General features: G+C 32.7%; 2 protein-coding genes across 3 annotated transcripts; both read right to left on the reverse strand.

The window, feature by feature from the left end:
- Positions 1 to 3,459: 3,459 nt before the first annotated feature.
- Positions 3,460 to 6,150, reverse strand: LOC105798000 (galactinol synthase 2). The gene is made up of 4 exons (XM_012627861.2): positions 5,696 to 6,150; positions 4,721 to 5,041; positions 3,955 to 4,089; positions 3,460 to 3,862 (listed from the first exon to the last, which is right to left on the reverse strand). Exons 1-4 carry the CDS (start codon positions 5,993 to 5,995, stop codon positions 3,620 to 3,622), a joined length of 999 nt encoding a protein of 332 aa, XP_012483315.1. The 5' UTR covers positions 5,996 to 6,150; the 3' UTR covers positions 3,460 to 3,619.
- Positions 6,151 to 8,240: 2,090 nt separating this feature from the next.
- On the reverse strand, positions 8,241 to 17,894 carry LOC105800773 (E3 ubiquitin-protein ligase UPL6). Of its 2 annotated transcripts, none has more exons than XM_012632087.2 (26): positions 17,454 to 17,894; positions 16,632 to 16,729; positions 16,306 to 16,433; positions 15,983 to 16,094; positions 15,468 to 15,648; positions 15,120 to 15,302; positions 14,609 to 14,791; positions 14,160 to 14,232; positions 13,847 to 13,956; positions 13,427 to 13,731; positions 13,206 to 13,302; positions 12,661 to 12,804; positions 12,374 to 12,457; positions 12,199 to 12,285; positions 11,864 to 12,004; positions 11,625 to 11,750; positions 10,937 to 11,035; positions 10,731 to 10,798; positions 10,575 to 10,641; positions 10,261 to 10,431; positions 10,080 to 10,169; positions 9,689 to 9,769; positions 9,414 to 9,487; positions 9,222 to 9,293; positions 8,972 to 9,061; positions 8,241 to 8,792 (listed from the first exon to the last, which is right to left on the reverse strand). In XM_012632087.2, exons 1-26 carry the CDS (start codon positions 17,610 to 17,612, stop codon positions 8,726 to 8,728), a joined length of 3,090 nt encoding a protein of 1,029 aa, XP_012487541.1. In that variant the 5' UTR covers positions 17,613 to 17,894; the 3' UTR covers positions 8,241 to 8,725. The 2 variants fall into 2 exon arrangements, with proteins under 2 accessions (XP_012487541.1, XP_012487540.1); XM_012632086.2 differs by having other exon boundaries at positions 13,847 to 13,965; positions 17,454 to 17,893.
- Positions 17,895 to 18,176: the final 282 nt, after the last annotated feature.

Genomic DNA, 18,176 nt, shown 5'->3' on the forward strand with positions numbered 1-18,176 from the left:
ATACATACATACATACACACACATATATATAAATAGGTACTGACTTTATGTGGCCAACTTCTTGGTAACCAAATTGAAGGATCACACCATTGGTGATACTGTCAAGGTTAGCCTTTTGGGCACCAATAGGAGGTGGACAAGAAGAAATCAGCTTCTAAATACTCGAGGTTCAAAGAAAACTCCAACAAATCCACATGAAAGATGGGTAATATGGTGGCATTTAAGTCTAAAGGGTATGCAGAAGGAAGAAGGAGAGAGGTTATAAATGAAGAAATGAAGACAATGGCTGCAAAAGAAACAAAGCAAGGCGCCAATGCCATGGGTTTTACCTAATTGATATTGATGCATGTCTCAAGGGGGATTGCCCTTATATGTATATAGGCAACGGTGAAAGTACCTATGAAGTCCCACTATTAAAGGGACCGGATCAAATTAGTCCTAATGGACCAATTTAATCCCATCACTATAAAAAAAAAGAATAAGATAAAGTTAAATTGGAACACAATTAACATTTACTATTTTAAAAATTACATGAAAACTATTTTTTTTCATTTACAGTTCAACTCCAAACAAAATATTTCATTCGAAGAATCATAAAAAGCTTTCAAAATATAATCTTGTTAAACAATAAATGACATTTTTTGAACCTTAAAAATGTTACATCTATTCTAATTTGGCCTTATTTTATTTTATAGTATTGGAACTAAATCGATTCATTTAATAGTAGAATTATTAATTTAATATAGTTCTTATAATAAAGGGACTTACCAAGTACATTCACCCAAAGGATTGATGTGTATAACCACGAAGGATTTGGTTTAATGGAAACCATTGTCTTTGCACCATGGTTATTGGAATCGGATCGGATCAATTGGATTAGAATTCGATTGATATATTAGTCTAAACAAAAAGGTTGAACCGGGTTTTGAGCGAACTGTCTGGAATTTGTTGAATCGACGATTGATTCAAAGGAAAGAGGGATAATTTTTTGGTATAGTGACAAATTAAGCACTTAATGTTTAAATATTTTGTTAATTTAGCCCTTAATCAAAATAGAGTAATTAATATTATATATAAAAAGGGTCAATAACATCGTCACTATATATTATCTCATTCAATTACAAATTATGATCCATTATCACATTTCTATAATTTTGTCCCAAAATCTTATTACAAGAAGTTTTACACCGCTAGGTGAAATGGTTCCTATGTAATAAAACCATCAACCAAGTCAGGAAATTGTTTTGGAGGGTGAAAATTGAATTATAATTTTTATGAGAGTCAAAATATAAATTTGTTATTGTATTCGCTATAGCTTTATAAATTTTCTAAGGATTTAATCACAATTTCATAATTTTAAAGACATCAAATCACAATTTTACCATACATTAACTTATAATTTATCATATTTTAAAGGGCTTAAAATACAAATTTTCTACTTTAAGGGCTAGGCATCCCTAATCAAAAGAAATGAATTAGCAAAAATACATCTGTATGTTAATTAAGTAATATTAATAAAACTATTAACATAACTTAGAGGATAAATCAACATTTAGTCTTTAAACTTGAAAATTTTTCCACTTTGGTCTGTGAACTTTTTTATCCACATTAGTCCCTAAACTTGGTAGTTTTTCCCAATTTGATTCCTAAATTCGGATTATGTTAAGATATGATGATGTGATACTTAGAGATTAAGATAAAATATTTTAATATATATATATATATATTTTTTTGTATTTTTTAAATTTAAAGCTTTTAGTGTTATGCCATGGCACTTTCTTATAGCGCCACATCATCACATCTTAACTAAATTTAAGTTCATGATCAAATTGAAGAAAATTACCAAGTATAAGGACTAATTAATTAAACAAAAAGAAGAAACCAAATGATAAAAATTACCAAATTTAAAGACTAATTGAATAAAAATATTAGTTTATCCCTACCTCAAATTCACATTAAAGTATCGAAAGATTAAAAATAACATATAAATATTAAAATTTCAATGTTTAACCACTTCTTCATAAGTTGATATAAAAAATAAAAGACTCGTTAAAGATGATAATGAAAATCATGCATGTTGGTTATAGAAGAAAACAAAAAATTGCATGTTTTTATGTGAATATCATAGAAACCTTGTGAGAAGCGTGAGCATGTAACTCGTTTTCTTACCATATTATTAAATGGATCAATTTAATCCCTATATTATAAAATAAAATTAAACAAAACTAAATTGAAACACAATTAACATTTACTATTTAAAAGTTACTCAAAATTATTATTATTTATTTATAGTTTAACTCCAAATAAAATATTTCATTTGAATGACCATAAAAGCTTTCAAAATATATTTCTATTAAAAATAAATGACGTTTTTATATAAAAATGTTAAATCTATTCTAATTTTGCCTTATTTGATTCTTTTTTATAGTATTGGGACTAAATCGATTCATTTAATAGTAGATGGATTAATTTGATATAGTTCTTATAATAGAGAGGCCTACCAAGTACATCCATTTGGAGAATTGATGTGTACATATAACCAAGAAGGATTTGGTTTAATGGCAACCATTGTCTTTGCATCATGATTATTGGAACCGGACCGGATCAGTTAGATTGAAATCCGATTGATATATTAGTCTAAACAAAAGTGTCGATCCGGTTTTTGAGCGAACTATTTGAAATTTGTTGAACCGGGACAAAAACAGGTTGAATTAGCAATTATTCAAAGGAAAGGGGGCTAATTTTTTGGCATAATGACAAATTAAGCACTCAATGTTTACATCTTTTGTCAATTTGGCTGTTAATCTTTTTTTTTAAAGTTAAATTTCGCCTTCAACTTTTGAAAAAGAATCGAATTTGACCATTAACCTTTAAAAAAGAATCGAGTTGTTTTTTTAACAAAAATACTAGCTAAAACGTTAAATTTATAAACATGACAATTCATATGCATTTCATGCTTCTTCTTTTTTGAGTTTTTATGAAATTTTTAAAAGAATAAAAGTCAAATTGGCAAAAAATGTAAATATTGAAAACTAAATATATCATTATGCCAAATTTTTTAAATATTATGGACATTTAATGCTATATAACCTACCTTATAATTTTATATAAAATAATTAAATATACAAATCTAAATATTTAACAACGTTGTTGATTGAGTCTTAGCTTAATTGGTATGAGCATTGTTATCAATACAAGAGGACGTGAGGTTCAAGTGTGTTAAAACGTATTATCTTCTTATTTATGAGTTGAGGAGTAATCATGGGTAGTTTTAGACATTAAAAAAAACGATGTTATAGCATGATATTACTCAATTTTTATTATTGAATCGACTATTGTGACCTTTTAATTAAAAAAATAACAGCATATTACATAATAATAATAATAATAAAGACAACATAACAATATTCTAACATAATAGTAGATTAATTGCCCTAATTAATTAAGGGAAAAAAGGGTAAAATTTCAGAAAACAACTTATTTATTTCCCAGTATCATAACAGTGGGCATTAAAAAGCCACATACTCACCACTATAAAAACTTCAAAAAAAAAATTTGTTCTAAACTTTTATTAAAACACCATAATAAATATTAATAATTCTTATATGCTTGTTAAAATTTAAGCAGCTGAGGGAGCAGTCCATTGGGGGTTAACAACACCATCATCATCTTCAGACAAGGTAGTAGAGACCAAGGAACCAAGCTTTTCCGGTTCATCAATGGCGGCTGTCGTAATAAGATTATTATTCTTGTCATCCAAAGATTCATCTTCATAAATATCCCACCATTTCTTCACCAATAACTTTATGTCTTCCCTATCCATGTTCTCTTCTTTACCGGTGTACCTCCATGGCTTTGATCCCTGTAAAAACATTACATGCATTCGTGCATGTATATGTGTTAACTTCATTTCATCATGGATGGATGAATGGATGTAAGGGAGATGGTTATTACCGCAGCACAGTAGTGAACGACTTTGACTTGGTCAAGGTCTATATTTTCAGGGTGACGCCATAGTAGAGCCAAGACAAGGTTGTAAGTAGGAGGGATTGGTTTGTAAATATCCCTAAAGAACATATTCAGAAAGTCCTGCAATTGCAATTTTCCCATGAAAAAAAGGGGTCAAGTTTGTGATTTTATTGAGAACAAGAAAATCTTGTGCTTTAAAGAATATTAATTCACATCCAACTTAATTAAAGCCAATTTAAGATTATATATATTTGAAAGCCGATTTAAGATTATATACGGAATATAAAAATGGGGTCAAATTATTGTTTTAACCCTCTACTATACTCAAATTAGGCATTTTATGTACTTCCTTTACTTTATAATGGAAAAAAACACCATTAACTATTCTTTTTAAACAATGAAGTAGATTTTTTTCTTTAAAAATCCATTTTAATCAAAATAATTAATGTATGAGGAGTAACACAAAACATAGTTAGGGAAATGGGGACTTGGACCCCAAAATTTTATAACATTTTCATTAACCCTATCAATTTTTTTAAAAACAAAAAATTAATTAGACTCTTGAAAATTTTAAGCCTGCCAAGATTTTTGAAACTTTTAATTGGATTCTCCCAAAAATTTTTAAACTTCTCAAATACCCCCCTCCCAAAGAAAATTTAAACCTTAATTAAGTATAGAGGGACAAAAATCAAGATTTGACCTAAAAATTTAACTACACACAAACACAAAAAAAAAAAAAAAGATTAATTACCTGCTCAGCAAAAGAAGTAGGAGGGGTGACTTTGAGGGTCTCTAAGAGGCGACAATAAGTGAAAAGGCAAGGTTGATAAACGAACATGCCAGCATTGAAGTAGCGCGGTGGCGCCGACCCCATTCCAACTGGCCACTTCGTCTTTTCCGGGCATTGCTGACAATATCCGATCTTGTATTGAGGAGAATTGGACCATGTTTTCTCACAGAAACAGTCCATAACAGCATAAAAATACCCATCCTCTAACTCGAAAAGGTGATCAATATTGTCCATAACTTGAATGTCACCATCTAAGTATATCATTTTCTCATATTCCACAAACTACAAAAAAGAAATTAATTAATTTGATATATATTGATCACATCATGAAAAAAGAATTGGGAGTTAAAAAGAGTAATTTTACTATTTTATTAATTAATAATTTTATAAAATTTTGAGGGATTTTAGAAGGAATTTTACCATTTTGGTGGTAAATAGATTTACATAGCAACATCAACATGCATGTGTAAGTAACGACGTAAATATGTTACAAGAATCATGATGACGTATAGGCGGAGTTTAAAGGTGAATTTTTTTTTTGGTCCTTTTAATATGTTCAAATATGAGGTTTAATCCTTGTAATTTAATTTGACGCAATTCTTACGACTGATTTTTTTTTAACGTTGGAATGAGTGTTTTTAAGAGGGAAATCATTTTCGGTATTTTAATTAAAAGAGTATAAATTATATAATAATACAACGATTAAATTGCTTAAAATTAAAGTACATTGATTCTTTTATCAATATCTCGATTTTAAGTATAGTAAAAAGATAAAAAAAAATCATATTTTAATTGGATTTTAAATAGTTTTTCTGGACAAAACTACATAAGAATAACTAAACTAATCTACGTACACAACGTGCATATCGACTACATGGATGTCATGCATGCATGCATGCCAAAAAGTAAAGATTTTCTATTTTAAAATTTAATTACCTCCCAAATACGAAGTTTGGAATAATTGATGACATAATAAGCCATGGCGAACTGGGTCTGATTCTCCGGCGGATAAACCGATTCAATCTCTCGAACAATACATCCTTGGGACCGAAGGATCTCGCGGTGGTCGCATGGCACATCAGGGAGAACAGCCACCACCAAAGGGTACAACGATTTAGCCTTCCTTAAACCCTTGGCTAAACCAACAACACCTTTGACATAATCACCATTGCCGGCCAAGAAAGTCACATAAGCCCTGTTGGGATTATTACCAGAGACAACAACATTTGGGGACATGTTTTTTTGTTGGACCAAAAAAAGAAAAAAGGGTTATAAAGTTAAGGTAAGAAATAAGAGTTGAGAGAGACCGGGGAATTGGGGAACACAAAAGGTTTGGGTCTATTTATAAGCGAATTTCGAGATTTGAAATTTGAATTATAGTTTTCTTGAATTTAGTTTCATGTCGAGACATACTTACACTATACATCTAAATAAAGGTCTATCATTTATTTTCGGAAAATTAAAACTAGATGAACAGTCCAAAAATAAAGTTTATTATTTGTATGATTTCTCTTACCTAATATAAATATTTAGGTATGAAATAAAGTTAATGATGGAAATAATTTTGGAGAATATTTAATATTTACTTCCAAAAATGTTTGATTTAACACAAAGGGTTTATAAAAGGAGGAAATTATAGAGTTGCCTCTTCTCAACGTTTGACACATTAAAAGGCTTTGGAGCCTTCATTAGATCATCTATAGAGAGATAAATCCAACGGTTAAGAAACTAGCAATGAGTACATTTGGTGTTAATTTACACATGGCATTACCTTATCAAATTGGTAGTCGGTGGGTGAGGATAATTCATAGCAAAAAGGAGATAAAGCAACTAACATTTTGGAAGTTAGCTTACGTGGCAACCTTTTATTTTTTATTATTTTTTAATATGCCACGTGTTGATATTTCTTTCGCATAATATACAAATCGCACACTAAAAAGATTGAAGTGTCCAAATGCATTAAAATTATATTATTTTTGAAATAAATAATTTATGTTATTAAAGATGTGGGATATTGCCATAATAATTTTAGTGGAGAAATAAAAGGATGCGCCCTTAATTTGAGGTTAATTAATTAAATTATTTATATACGATTGAAATTTTAGTGGCTTTTGTTTCCTATTATATCATATTACTTATATGGGGACCAAACCGAATGTATTAATTGGTTATTAGAGTTGATAATATTATATCTATATAGATGATTTAATAAAATATCAAAAAAAAGGGAAAAAGAAAAAGAAAGGTTTTCGACATATATACGGAAGAATGTGGGGCTTGGGATTTTGGTTTAGGTTGAAGATGATGTTTTTAAAGTGGGGAATTAATTAAAGCTTTAAATAGCTTTTTGGAAACAATCGATATGGACTTACGGATACTCTTCAAACTATCTTATACAATATTATATGAGATACTTTATAATTAAACTTAAAAATATTTTTTTCATTTTATCAATTTCTTTCCGTTTTAATGCAGGTGAGGTGTGATGCTTTAAGATCATCCCACGTTATCACTAAATTTTTTTATATAAAAAAATTAGATGTCGATATGCAACAATTGAATAATTAATATAAAAAAAATACCTAAATCAAGTTTTATAGTGATTAGGAATAATCTATTGTGTTCTCAACCCAAATAATTGTGCTCATGTCATGGGGCATAGTGAAGGAGGGAGGGAATGGTTGGTTTTTTTTCCCTTTTATGATTTCAGCTAAATTAATTAAGCATATCTTCCTTTCATTCAAGAAATGCAATATCCCTGAGATTGTGTGTGTCTTAACATTGTAGATATGTCTAATTAAATACAAAGTTATATGCGCGTGCGCGTGTTAGGTTATTAGTTGGCATCAAAACTCAGCATCCCTTTCATTAATGCTCCATCCCTTTACATACATTTTTATTTATTTATTATATTTATACAGCACCCACCTTTTATTAATAATAACACTGACTGATTTAAGGAGTGTAATCGAACCAAGTCAAACTTGAAAGGTAACAAATTCAAGCTTAAACTCGACTTCAAGTTTGATATTCAATTCTAGCTCTTTCAAACATCAATTATTTGAATTATTTTTAAATTCAAATAATTCGATTAAGCTATTTATATTTGAACTCAAATAATTCAATTGAACTCATGCTTGTTCGTGCTTAAGCTCTTTTTATATATAATGAGTAAAGATGTAATTTCTTAATATAAAATATATTAAATAAAAAGCTCTGATTAAGCTCACAAACCGTACAAATCAAATATCACGATGCTCAAATTTGATTCGGTAATTATCAAGTCGAATTCAAATTTATTTCAAAACAAACTCAAAAAATTCGCAAGCACCATATCTCATTTACACCTAGCACTTACATGATCAATGAAGTCTAAAATATCACTCTGCTAAATGCCAAAGCCAAGCCTTGCAAAGATAGGATTCTTCGTGTTAAATGGGCACAATAACTAGAAAAAATGGTAAATTACTTGCAACATAACTCAGAGCAGACAAATGGATATTATTATAAATTATTATGATAATGATGAAGATGATGATGTTACTCATTTACAAATGATGATAATACAAGAATAATTGTATCACCTAGACCCTGCACTACCCTGGCCATCTGACCCTGCAAGGGTCATCTTGCAAATATTGTAGATTCAGAATCTACATTTTAAAACAGAATACACACACTGTCGATAACTCCATGTTTGTTTCTACATTTTCCCAGTAACCAAGCAGCAACCACACGGCTAACTTACCTACTTATCTTAATACTCACTGTTATGGTTCTTGGCCTTTTGGTCTCAACAACCATTCATCCCCCCTTCCAGCTCTCATGGTATCAGTTAGAAAATTTCTGACATTCCAATTCCGATATATAAGAATATAAATTACCGATGTGCACATATACTTCACTCAAACCTGACACCGGAGCCGGTCTTTGTCTACGTGTCGAGTTGCATATGTAGAGTACAACTCAACTCAAATCAAAACCAGCATCTGCATTTATAGCATATAGCAATTTGGTTTCCAGTTGCTCTTTGCTGCACCATAACCACAAACATCATGATATGGAAGTTCATTATATTGCAATAAAAGGTAAAGGAAAAGGCCGATATCTAAATAAGCAACCATGGTTATGATGAGCTGCTTCTAATCAGAATTTGACTCACTTTATTACTTCTAAGGTAAGCTGCTAATAGAGAGGGAGGGAGAGACAAACCTTCCGTATGGTGGAAGCTTTAAAAGGTTCATACAAGTCGCAGACGTTGGTAACCGGTCCAATGCTTCTTCAGAGGCACTTCCTGCGGCTCTGCAAAAGAGTTGATAGTAAAATCTTTAATTTCTGTTTCGGAAAAGGAGAATGAATGAATAAATACAGAGGCCAGAAGTGAGAAATAAGTCATGTCCTCAGTAGCTGTCAGCCACATGAAGTTACCATATTTCCAGAGTACATTTGGTACAATGATTACCTTTGTATGCAAAATAAAGGTTCAAGATATTTGAATCCCAGCAACGGTCCTCGGGAACAACCAGTCACAAACCTAAAAAGAACCTTATCAAGTTATTCTTCTCTCTCACGTTAATAATTATTGAAGCTAATAATTAAAAGTAGACATCATAGGAGGAGGACAATCACACAGATCACGGATGATGTAACTTACTTCAAAAATTTCTTTTGGTTTTCCAGAGAAAAGCTTTTGAGGACTTCCCAAAACATATCAATGACATAGTGCTCCTGTCAAGCAAAGAAGCGAAAATAAGTATAAAGAGCTGATTCTTGGTAAATACGACAGATAGGGCAACAAGTTGATCGGCAACGACTTGCACTCCTTTTTCACCTAAACAAAACTAGGAAAAGTGGAAGCACACTTGGTACATAATATGTAATAATCATTCGAATCCAACTAAAAAAAAATGAGAGCCATAAAAAACTTACACCATGATAGCCCCCTGCATAATTAGTGTTCTGTCGTAGGTCATCAACATCCAAGCTGTCAAGTGAACCTGATATCAGAAGCTGCAAAGAAAATAGATTCGGAGGATTTAAGAAAATGTCAAAATTACATTTAAGCAGATGCACTCAAGTGATGAAATTTATAATTTAAAAGATAACAAGATGTTTCAGCCAGTGTGAGTACAGTACTTGTTTCATGATATTATGCATGACAATCACAAATCTCGAGAAAAAATGCAATTCATGGAGATAACATTTTGATGGTTCATTAACTTTTTAAAGTTTAAAAGGAATTCCAAAAAACTCTGCCTATCATGTTTAAATAGGTAGATGGTAGCAGAAACCTGCAAAATTTAGAAGTAGACTAAAATACCTGCAACTCATGTTCATTAAACATATCAATCCACTCTTTCCGCATAAGTTGCTGAAATCCCCTAAGGAAATGTGTACTTTGTTGTCGTATCTGCAATGGCGCATCATTTCATTGTCTCATCATCATGGAAGGTAAAAAACTAAATTGCATTAAGATACTTAGAAATGAAGTATCTTACTACCTGAAAATTCAATCGGTGGTTAGATACAAGGTGAATAAATGTGATAACATTCTCATTAGTAACACGAATGTTTTTGCCTCCTGGAAGCAGCTCTTCTTCTGTTTGCTCTCCATATTCATTATTCACAATTACAAAGTAGAGCTCCAACCCTGAAATGTCCTCTTTATAATGCTGAGATCATAGCAAAGGCGAGGATTAGAATGCTAGAACCATGACATGTAGAGTGCGTGAAAGGGTGACTGCAATTAAAGTCACATCTTTCCATAAAGTATGAATGTAAGAGATATAAAAGGGAAAAGGTCAAGAAAAATTACCTTCAAGAAAATAAGGTGACGATATAACTCAGGGTCCAAGGAAGGCAAATCATTTAAATAGTTGTACCTAAGTAATTAAAAGAAAAAAAAAAACACGGATAAATATCTATATAATACAAGGTCTTCCAGAGAGGAGGAAACCATTCAAAACCTTACTTTTGTTTCAATTTGCTCAGGAAGAATGTTGCAAATGGTATATCTACAAGAATTCCTTCAAACATGGCCTACGAGGAAGGTAATATTATGCCTCATCAATAAGCCCATGATAGATAAAGCTGAGATCGCATACAAGCAAATTAAATATTAAACATAGACAAAGCATTGGATAGAATAGATTAAGCTTCTGCAATAGAATTGCGTACCTTAGCAAGGAGTGATCCCAAGAAATGGAAAAATTGGAGGTGTTGTTCATGTATCATTCCTGATCCAGGATTTGGGTATAAAAGGTGATCAGCTGTTTCCTGGGTAGCCATGCCAAGTAGTATGTCAAAAGAACATAAAATAGAAAACAATACATAGCAAGTGAGACAAGTTAACATGTGCAACAAAGAGGATCAATACCAATTACAACCAAAACTGACTTAAAATGAAAAACATGAAATCTTGATGAACTTTAAATAACAGACATGCCAATACGAGAAGACAACTAGTAGCAGAGGGTAATGATATCCTCTATTTGAATTCCATGAACTCTTCTATATCTTTATATACAGATTCCAATCTTATGTAAAAAAAAAAAGGGTTCAGATTCCAGTTGGTGTTAAATCCATCTTTATCTTCAAATATTTCGTTGAAATGAGCATCTCTTTGCCTCTTTTATCTTTCCCTCATTCAGCAAGAATTGAATATTAATATGCTCTCTCAACCTATTTGATCCAAAAGAAGCATGCCATCTTAAATCAGAAAGGTAAGGAAGCCCCAAGTGACATCTTTACTGTAAGTGAAATAAAAAATAAAAGTATCTTGTGGATATGCCCAACCAGCTTATTGAGAAATTACTTGTGTACATGAAAAGATGAAAAAGAGATAGCAGTAGCATAAATTAACAACCTTAAATAACCCATACTGCACGTCAAATGCAGCTCGAGTAATATTCTCCATAAAATCTTTGAAAATTCCACCGCCATCAATACCAGCTTCCTCCACTCCAAATTCATTGACAAATGTTACACGAATCTGCAGGGCAGCAAATGAAACTGCTTGTATCATTGTTGGGCAATGTCAAAATTGAAGAATCTAGATTCCTCCGGGAAAAAATAATAGAGTGAAAAGACCTAAGTAAAGCATACCAGTCCTCTAAGATCCTCTTCGGATAATGCACTCATCTGATTATACGCATCTTCCAGAATATGATCCCTTCGTATTCTGAACCGGTTTCTGGTAAAAACACCATGAGCCTCTTGTCTATGCCTGACTGAGGCTAGTTGTGACTGGAAGATGGAGATATAGAGAGAAGATAAAAAGGAAATTAAATATAAATGGAAAAAGAATGCATAGATTGGACCAATTTGTCACATAACTTCCCAACCTCTCAGTCCAATGAATTTATATTATGATAGTCACAACAGTTCAATCTTATTCTCCAAGAACCAACAGTTACAAACAGAGTTTGCTAGTTACTCACAGTGAATATTTTAACTCTGCTAGTGAATGGAATCAAGAAAGGTGCTTGCTTCAATATGTCATGCGCTTTTGTGCCTTCCATTACAGCCTGCTAGTGAAAGTTTGAGGTCAGAACAAACAAGTTACATCAGAAAATTGATGCTTAGAACTTAAAACTGCAATAGAGAAGCTATTACCTGAGAAATAAAATAGTCATTTACACCATCAGCATGGAAGTCACTAGGGGGAGTGAACTGCCGCCGGTTATTCCAATCTTGCAACTGTAAGAGCAGGTTTAAATAACAAAATCAGAAAGGCGAGAAAAAGAAAAGCATAATGTTTCCCTACATGCCATTTCTCTCAGGAAATGTGTCACTCTATTTATATTTATTGAGCACAACCCAGTTAATCAGCAATATCATGCACAAGAGAAAATATCAACAAGTGGGAAGTGAGAAATTTGACAGTTTATACTGGTATCTACCTGGGATAGCAGCTCAGAGGCTACAGTACCAACCCTACTTTGAATAGCTTCAACAGGGTGCTTCTTATGACCAGAAGTGTTGGAGATGAATTTCCCAGAACTGGGGTGAGCTGAAGGATTCACCCATAGGATCTGCCACAAAGCCTGTATTAAGGAGGAGAAGAATGTCAGTTAGACCTTCTTATGCAATTCCATGTAATCATAATAATCATGGTTTCCACAAATGCTATCATAAGGCTGATGGATATCCATAAATCATGTCCTTAATCTAAAGCAAGCACAGTGCAGTGAACACAAGATCTTTTTTCTGTATTAAGGAGGAGAAGAATGTCAGTTAGACCTTCTTATACAATTCCATGTAATCATAATAATCATGGTTTCCACAAATGCTATCATAAGGCTGATGGATATCCATAAATCATGTCCTTAATCTAAAGCAAGCACAGTGCAGTGAACACAAGATCTTTTTTCTGAATCAATATTTAAAAATTGCTTCATAATTTAAATAATAGTTTGCTGAACTACACTTTAAAAAATGAAGTCACCTGTCTCAGAATGACAATTAGGCATCTGACATCCTTCAAAGACAGAGGCTTCTCCTGCTCATAGAACTCCTCATTATCAACTATCATAAGCATGTGCCTAATCAACCAGAAAGAAGCTAGACTAGTCAGTCATCAATCTGTAAACAACATTTAGCATGGGATGAAACCTGCAACAAAAATTGCATAAAATTATTCTACCAGAAATCAAGCAATCATCTTACTTGTACACTGGACAAAAAACAGACAGAGGTAGCAGCCAACCAGGTGCATCTCCCAGAAGATATGAAAAGCGCTCAGGCAAGGACGACCACTTTTGATTTTGATGACATCGCTTCATAAAATTCCAAAGCACTGGAACAAGTTCAGTTCTATATGCTAGAACAGTCATGATTCTCTCTAGAGGTAAAGTATTGAATGTAACATGCAAAAAAGCACACGCAGCTGCAACAGCTGCCACCTCCTTATCATCTGGGACTTCATTATGTGAACCATGGGCAGTGGAAATCCCTCCAAATAACACATTAGTCTGCTCAGAAGAAACAAAATTAAAACCGTTTCTTTGATCTCGCAAAGAAATCACCAATTTTATGAGGAATAGCCAAAGTGATTTTCAAAATAACAGTAAGTGTCAAACTGCCTACCAATTGCACAAGAAAACGTGAATCAATAGCATTTGTTATCTGCTGTTGCAAATTATCATCCAAAACAATTTCCACTGATTCATCACCAATTATCATGTCATCCTCCCCAACTGTAGAACCTGAAGCCAAATAGTTACCCATGTGCTTGCAATGAAACAATTTAAAGATGAATTGCTGTGCAAAAAATTCAAGTCATGGTTGCAGTATCATAATAACAAAATCTATCATTTTCTTACTGAGCAAACAAAAAAAAAATTCCATCACCATATAAGAGGAAAGAGAAATAGATGACATATCAAGGCGCAAAGCTTACTTTCTCTGCTTGAAGATTTTATAGGAGGAAGAGCTTCCAATAAGAATGTTGTAACTGCTGCAAGGTCTAAGGCCTGCTCAAGAGAAAAACCAAAAGTAGAAAACTAGCTGAGAACCTGCTTAAATTAAAATTGAATTTCTTTAACATAAAAAGCAACTTTAATGCAAACATAAAAATAGATAATCACATTTGACACTAATTTAAACACCGCTTTAATGGAAATACTAAGAGTATAATTTGTATGACATGGGAGCCAGGGAAGCTATTTGAGTCTAACATCTGAAGGTACATGCATTTACATATAAACATATTCATAACATTCAATCATATCAAAAGGACAATATTGTCCAAAAGCCACACATGTAGAATCACTACGTTTACCACTAATGAACTACAGAAAAGCTTATAGCATAAAATTTTGGTGCAATTAAAAAAAATCAGCTTCTTACCATTTCAAATGAGCAGTCGGGCTGAGATAAAGCAGCACCTGTTGTTTCTAATATATTACCAAGAATGCAGGCATAACCAGGAAACTCATTCAACATATCAGTGGGAAGTACATTAGCATGGTTTTGCACACACAAAGCCATCTGATTAGTGTAGTATTGGGTCAAGCTCCGAGAAGCAAAAACCTAAAAAGTAAAACATTATAAAATTATAGCCTGTAACAAGCATAAAATAAAAACAGAAAAATAAATTGCAATACAAAATTTGCTACGGAAAATAAGATTTGGAATATTTGCAGCATTAACACACACACACAAAATATATATATATAAGCAATATGTACAGCTAGGTTGCAGAAAATGTAAAAGTAATAACAACCAACTAGAATAGAAACAAGAAGCATTAAAACTTGGAAGTTTTTCAGCACCACATACCACCACTATCGAGATTCAATTAAGATCAAAGAAAAAACTTATAAAGTCTCAAACAAAGTAGGATGTAGAAGAAATCTACCTCTTTTAAGTATGGGAATTTTTTCCATAAGAAAGGGATTGTAAGAATTTGGAATGAGAAACTCCACTGGGGATCCACATTTGTGCAAATACATGGACTCTGACCAACATGAGAAATCATACAAGCAAGCACATGCTCTAACGCAGATACTTTCCCAAAAGAACCATTAGCATTTATGTTTTCCTGCACGACAAAAAAATGGTAGTATCAGAAAAGAAGAAGGCCATCACTAAATCACAAGTCTCAAGATGCACAATGATGGTCGTAGGGATTTCAAAATGGGTACGTAAGAAGTGTATCTAATTAGAAGAAAACAAAACCTAAAAATAGGGTTGCAAAGATGCTTACCTTTGCAGTTAAAATAACTTCTCTAAACAGAGAGAATACATTTCTTTGCAAGAGATAACCAACTGTCTTACAAGCCCATGGCAGTTTAGGGTCTAATATCAAAACCAATGCTTGAAGCAATATGGCTGTTGATGCACTAGGCTCCTCTCCCGTCATCAACAGTTGATCTTTCAATTGATTTCTGCCCAAAAACTAATATTACCCTCTGAAACAGCTTAAAGACATGCACAGAATATATGCCTACATTAAATTCTGCCTGACATCATAGTGCAAGACACTAAGAATGAGAAAGGAGGAAAAGAGAGAGAGACATGGGTGCATGACAATATATATTAAGCTATCATCAACATTGGGCATTCAATTCCTTTCCCTGGTTTCAGTTTCTATTTTAGATCCCTGATATTCTAGAGAGCATCTAAAAGCTTCTTAAATAGAAAGGAACACAAGCTTGATGCAAATATAGAAATAAAAAATAGAGAACACCCAGCTGAAAAAAGAAGATTTGAAGCACAAACCTGTTGTGATGTATAGCCTGAATGCAAGCAAATGAGAGTCGCTTCAACCTGTAGACAACCAAAGAATGATTGGATAAGTAGTCTGTGCCTGCAAAGAGTTCCACGACATCCCCTGTTGCACAATTATATGTGAAAGTTAGAGAAAGAAAGAAATGCATAAACTAAAATAATCATATGAAATGCATAATAAGTTTACCATAAATATGCAAAAGTTAGAGAAAAAAAGAAAGATAAGCAGTTAAGCACTGCCACCACCATAATTATATGCAACACACAACTTATCCATAATACAACTATTCAAGAAGGGATTATAATTGAAATACCACTTTCTCGAACAAAATGCTGAATGAATCGGCAAGTCTCAACAAGAACAGAAAAATCATTCATATTCCATGCATTGACAAAGAAAATTAGCTGGCGGAGAAACTCTGAGTCTGGACCAAAACAATGCCTGCACAAAAAGGGCAGATCTGAATAAAATCAGAAAATCACATTAAAGATAAGGCATTTCAAAAAGCAGTAAAGCAGGCCCAAAAGAAAATGGTGTTTCAGTTCACTCTGTTGATATTAAATGGAGCTCTCTATAAAATGAACCAAAAGAGTTCTTGACAGGAAACATGTTAAAGACATTATAGATGTCCAAATATACCTGTCTACATGATGGCAGTGCTGTCCATAATTTTTGTAGAACTGCTCTCGCACCTTGGCTCGTTCAACTTCCACTACCTTTCTCCCTCTGAAGTATTTCTGCAGTTAATAATTAGTCAAGACTTTGCCAAATGTAGACCAGCAAGTTCTTCAAGACAAATCCAGACAACCATTTCGTTAACCTAAATTGACTAATAGAAAGGCATACTCTAAATTCATATGCGCCCTCTGCCGGTAACAATTCAATTTAGAAATAAGTATTTGATGTTGTTAAATCATAAAGCAGAAACACCTAAATAAACAATGCAGGTTTCGATTTAATAAAAACTAATTTATTTCACCACCTTATTAGCTTGGAGGATAGTTTAATGTATTTAAACCTGACAGTGAAGTTAATATACGTTAAATCACAAATTTTCCCAAGTAAACCTGAGAATGGAATTTAATCTCTTTCCCAGATATAAGGAAGTTTAAGGAAAACAAAGGGTAGTCTCTCAATCACATTCTACAATGCAATGACTACATCTACCTATAGTTTGACCCCCCAAAACTATATTAGCACTTACTAGCACAAATAAAGAGCGGCCTATACATAATACTAAACCTGTGCAATCTAACCAACTCTTCGCATTACAAACGAACCTAGAATTTTTGGAAACTGTCTATTGCATATGATTGTATTTAAACTAAACAAGCATGGAAATTCTCGAGAGAATAATTTTCAGCTCAATGCAAAAAAAAAAAAGGAAAAAATAAGTTCTTCAACTAAACCAAATAAAGTAATTAATGAAACTAAGAAACAGCCTAAATTCAAAAGCAAAACCTGAATCTTGAGAGCTGCAGAATTTTGCTGGCGCAACCAAAGACGGCGGTTGCGTTCCAAACGCGTTTGCTCAAGAAGTTTCTGCCTATCTCTCTCTTTGGAGCTCCGACCGCCCAAATCAACCCGTTTCCGAGTAGTCGGATCACCCGAGAAGAACATTCTCGAAACTCAGCAACTCCGCTAAAACCCAAAAAAGAAACCAAAAGCAATCAATATTCCCAGGGAGCGAAATCAAAGGCTTTTTCCTTTTAGATTCGATGAAGAAAGAGTTGCGCTAAACAATGTTTTTTTTATCAGATTGAAAATAAGAGATCGCTGAACGTGCGATGTTTGGTGTTTGTATAGAGAGAAAGTGGGAGGAAAATTGAGAATAATAATTCAGAGAAAAACAGTTAAAAATAGTGGAAGAAGAATTTGGGAGAAAATTTGTCGCGATTCCTTAATTTCTACTGTGAATATATATGATTTGAATTAAATTTGTTAATTAAAAAAGTTGAGAAGGCATAAAGGAAGAGTCTTTAAGAAATTCGGAAAGTGTGGGCTGCCCAATCCTTCAGAATTAACCCATTAAAGCCCAATTATCAAACCCTAACTTCGGTTCAATTCCAATCCAATCCAATCCAATCCCAACACTTTTGAAAAAAAATAAATTAATTTGGTGACTTTCATTACAATGGGATCTCATGTGATGCTTTTAATTAGCTGTTAGAAAAAAGAAAAAAG

The sequence above is a fragment of the Gossypium raimondii genome, chromosome 9, assembly GCF_025698545.1.
Source record: "Gossypium raimondii isolate GPD5lz chromosome 9, ASM2569854v1, whole genome shotgun sequence".
NCBI classification, from domain to species: Eukaryota; Viridiplantae; Streptophyta; class Magnoliopsida; order Malvales; family Malvaceae; genus Gossypium; species Gossypium raimondii.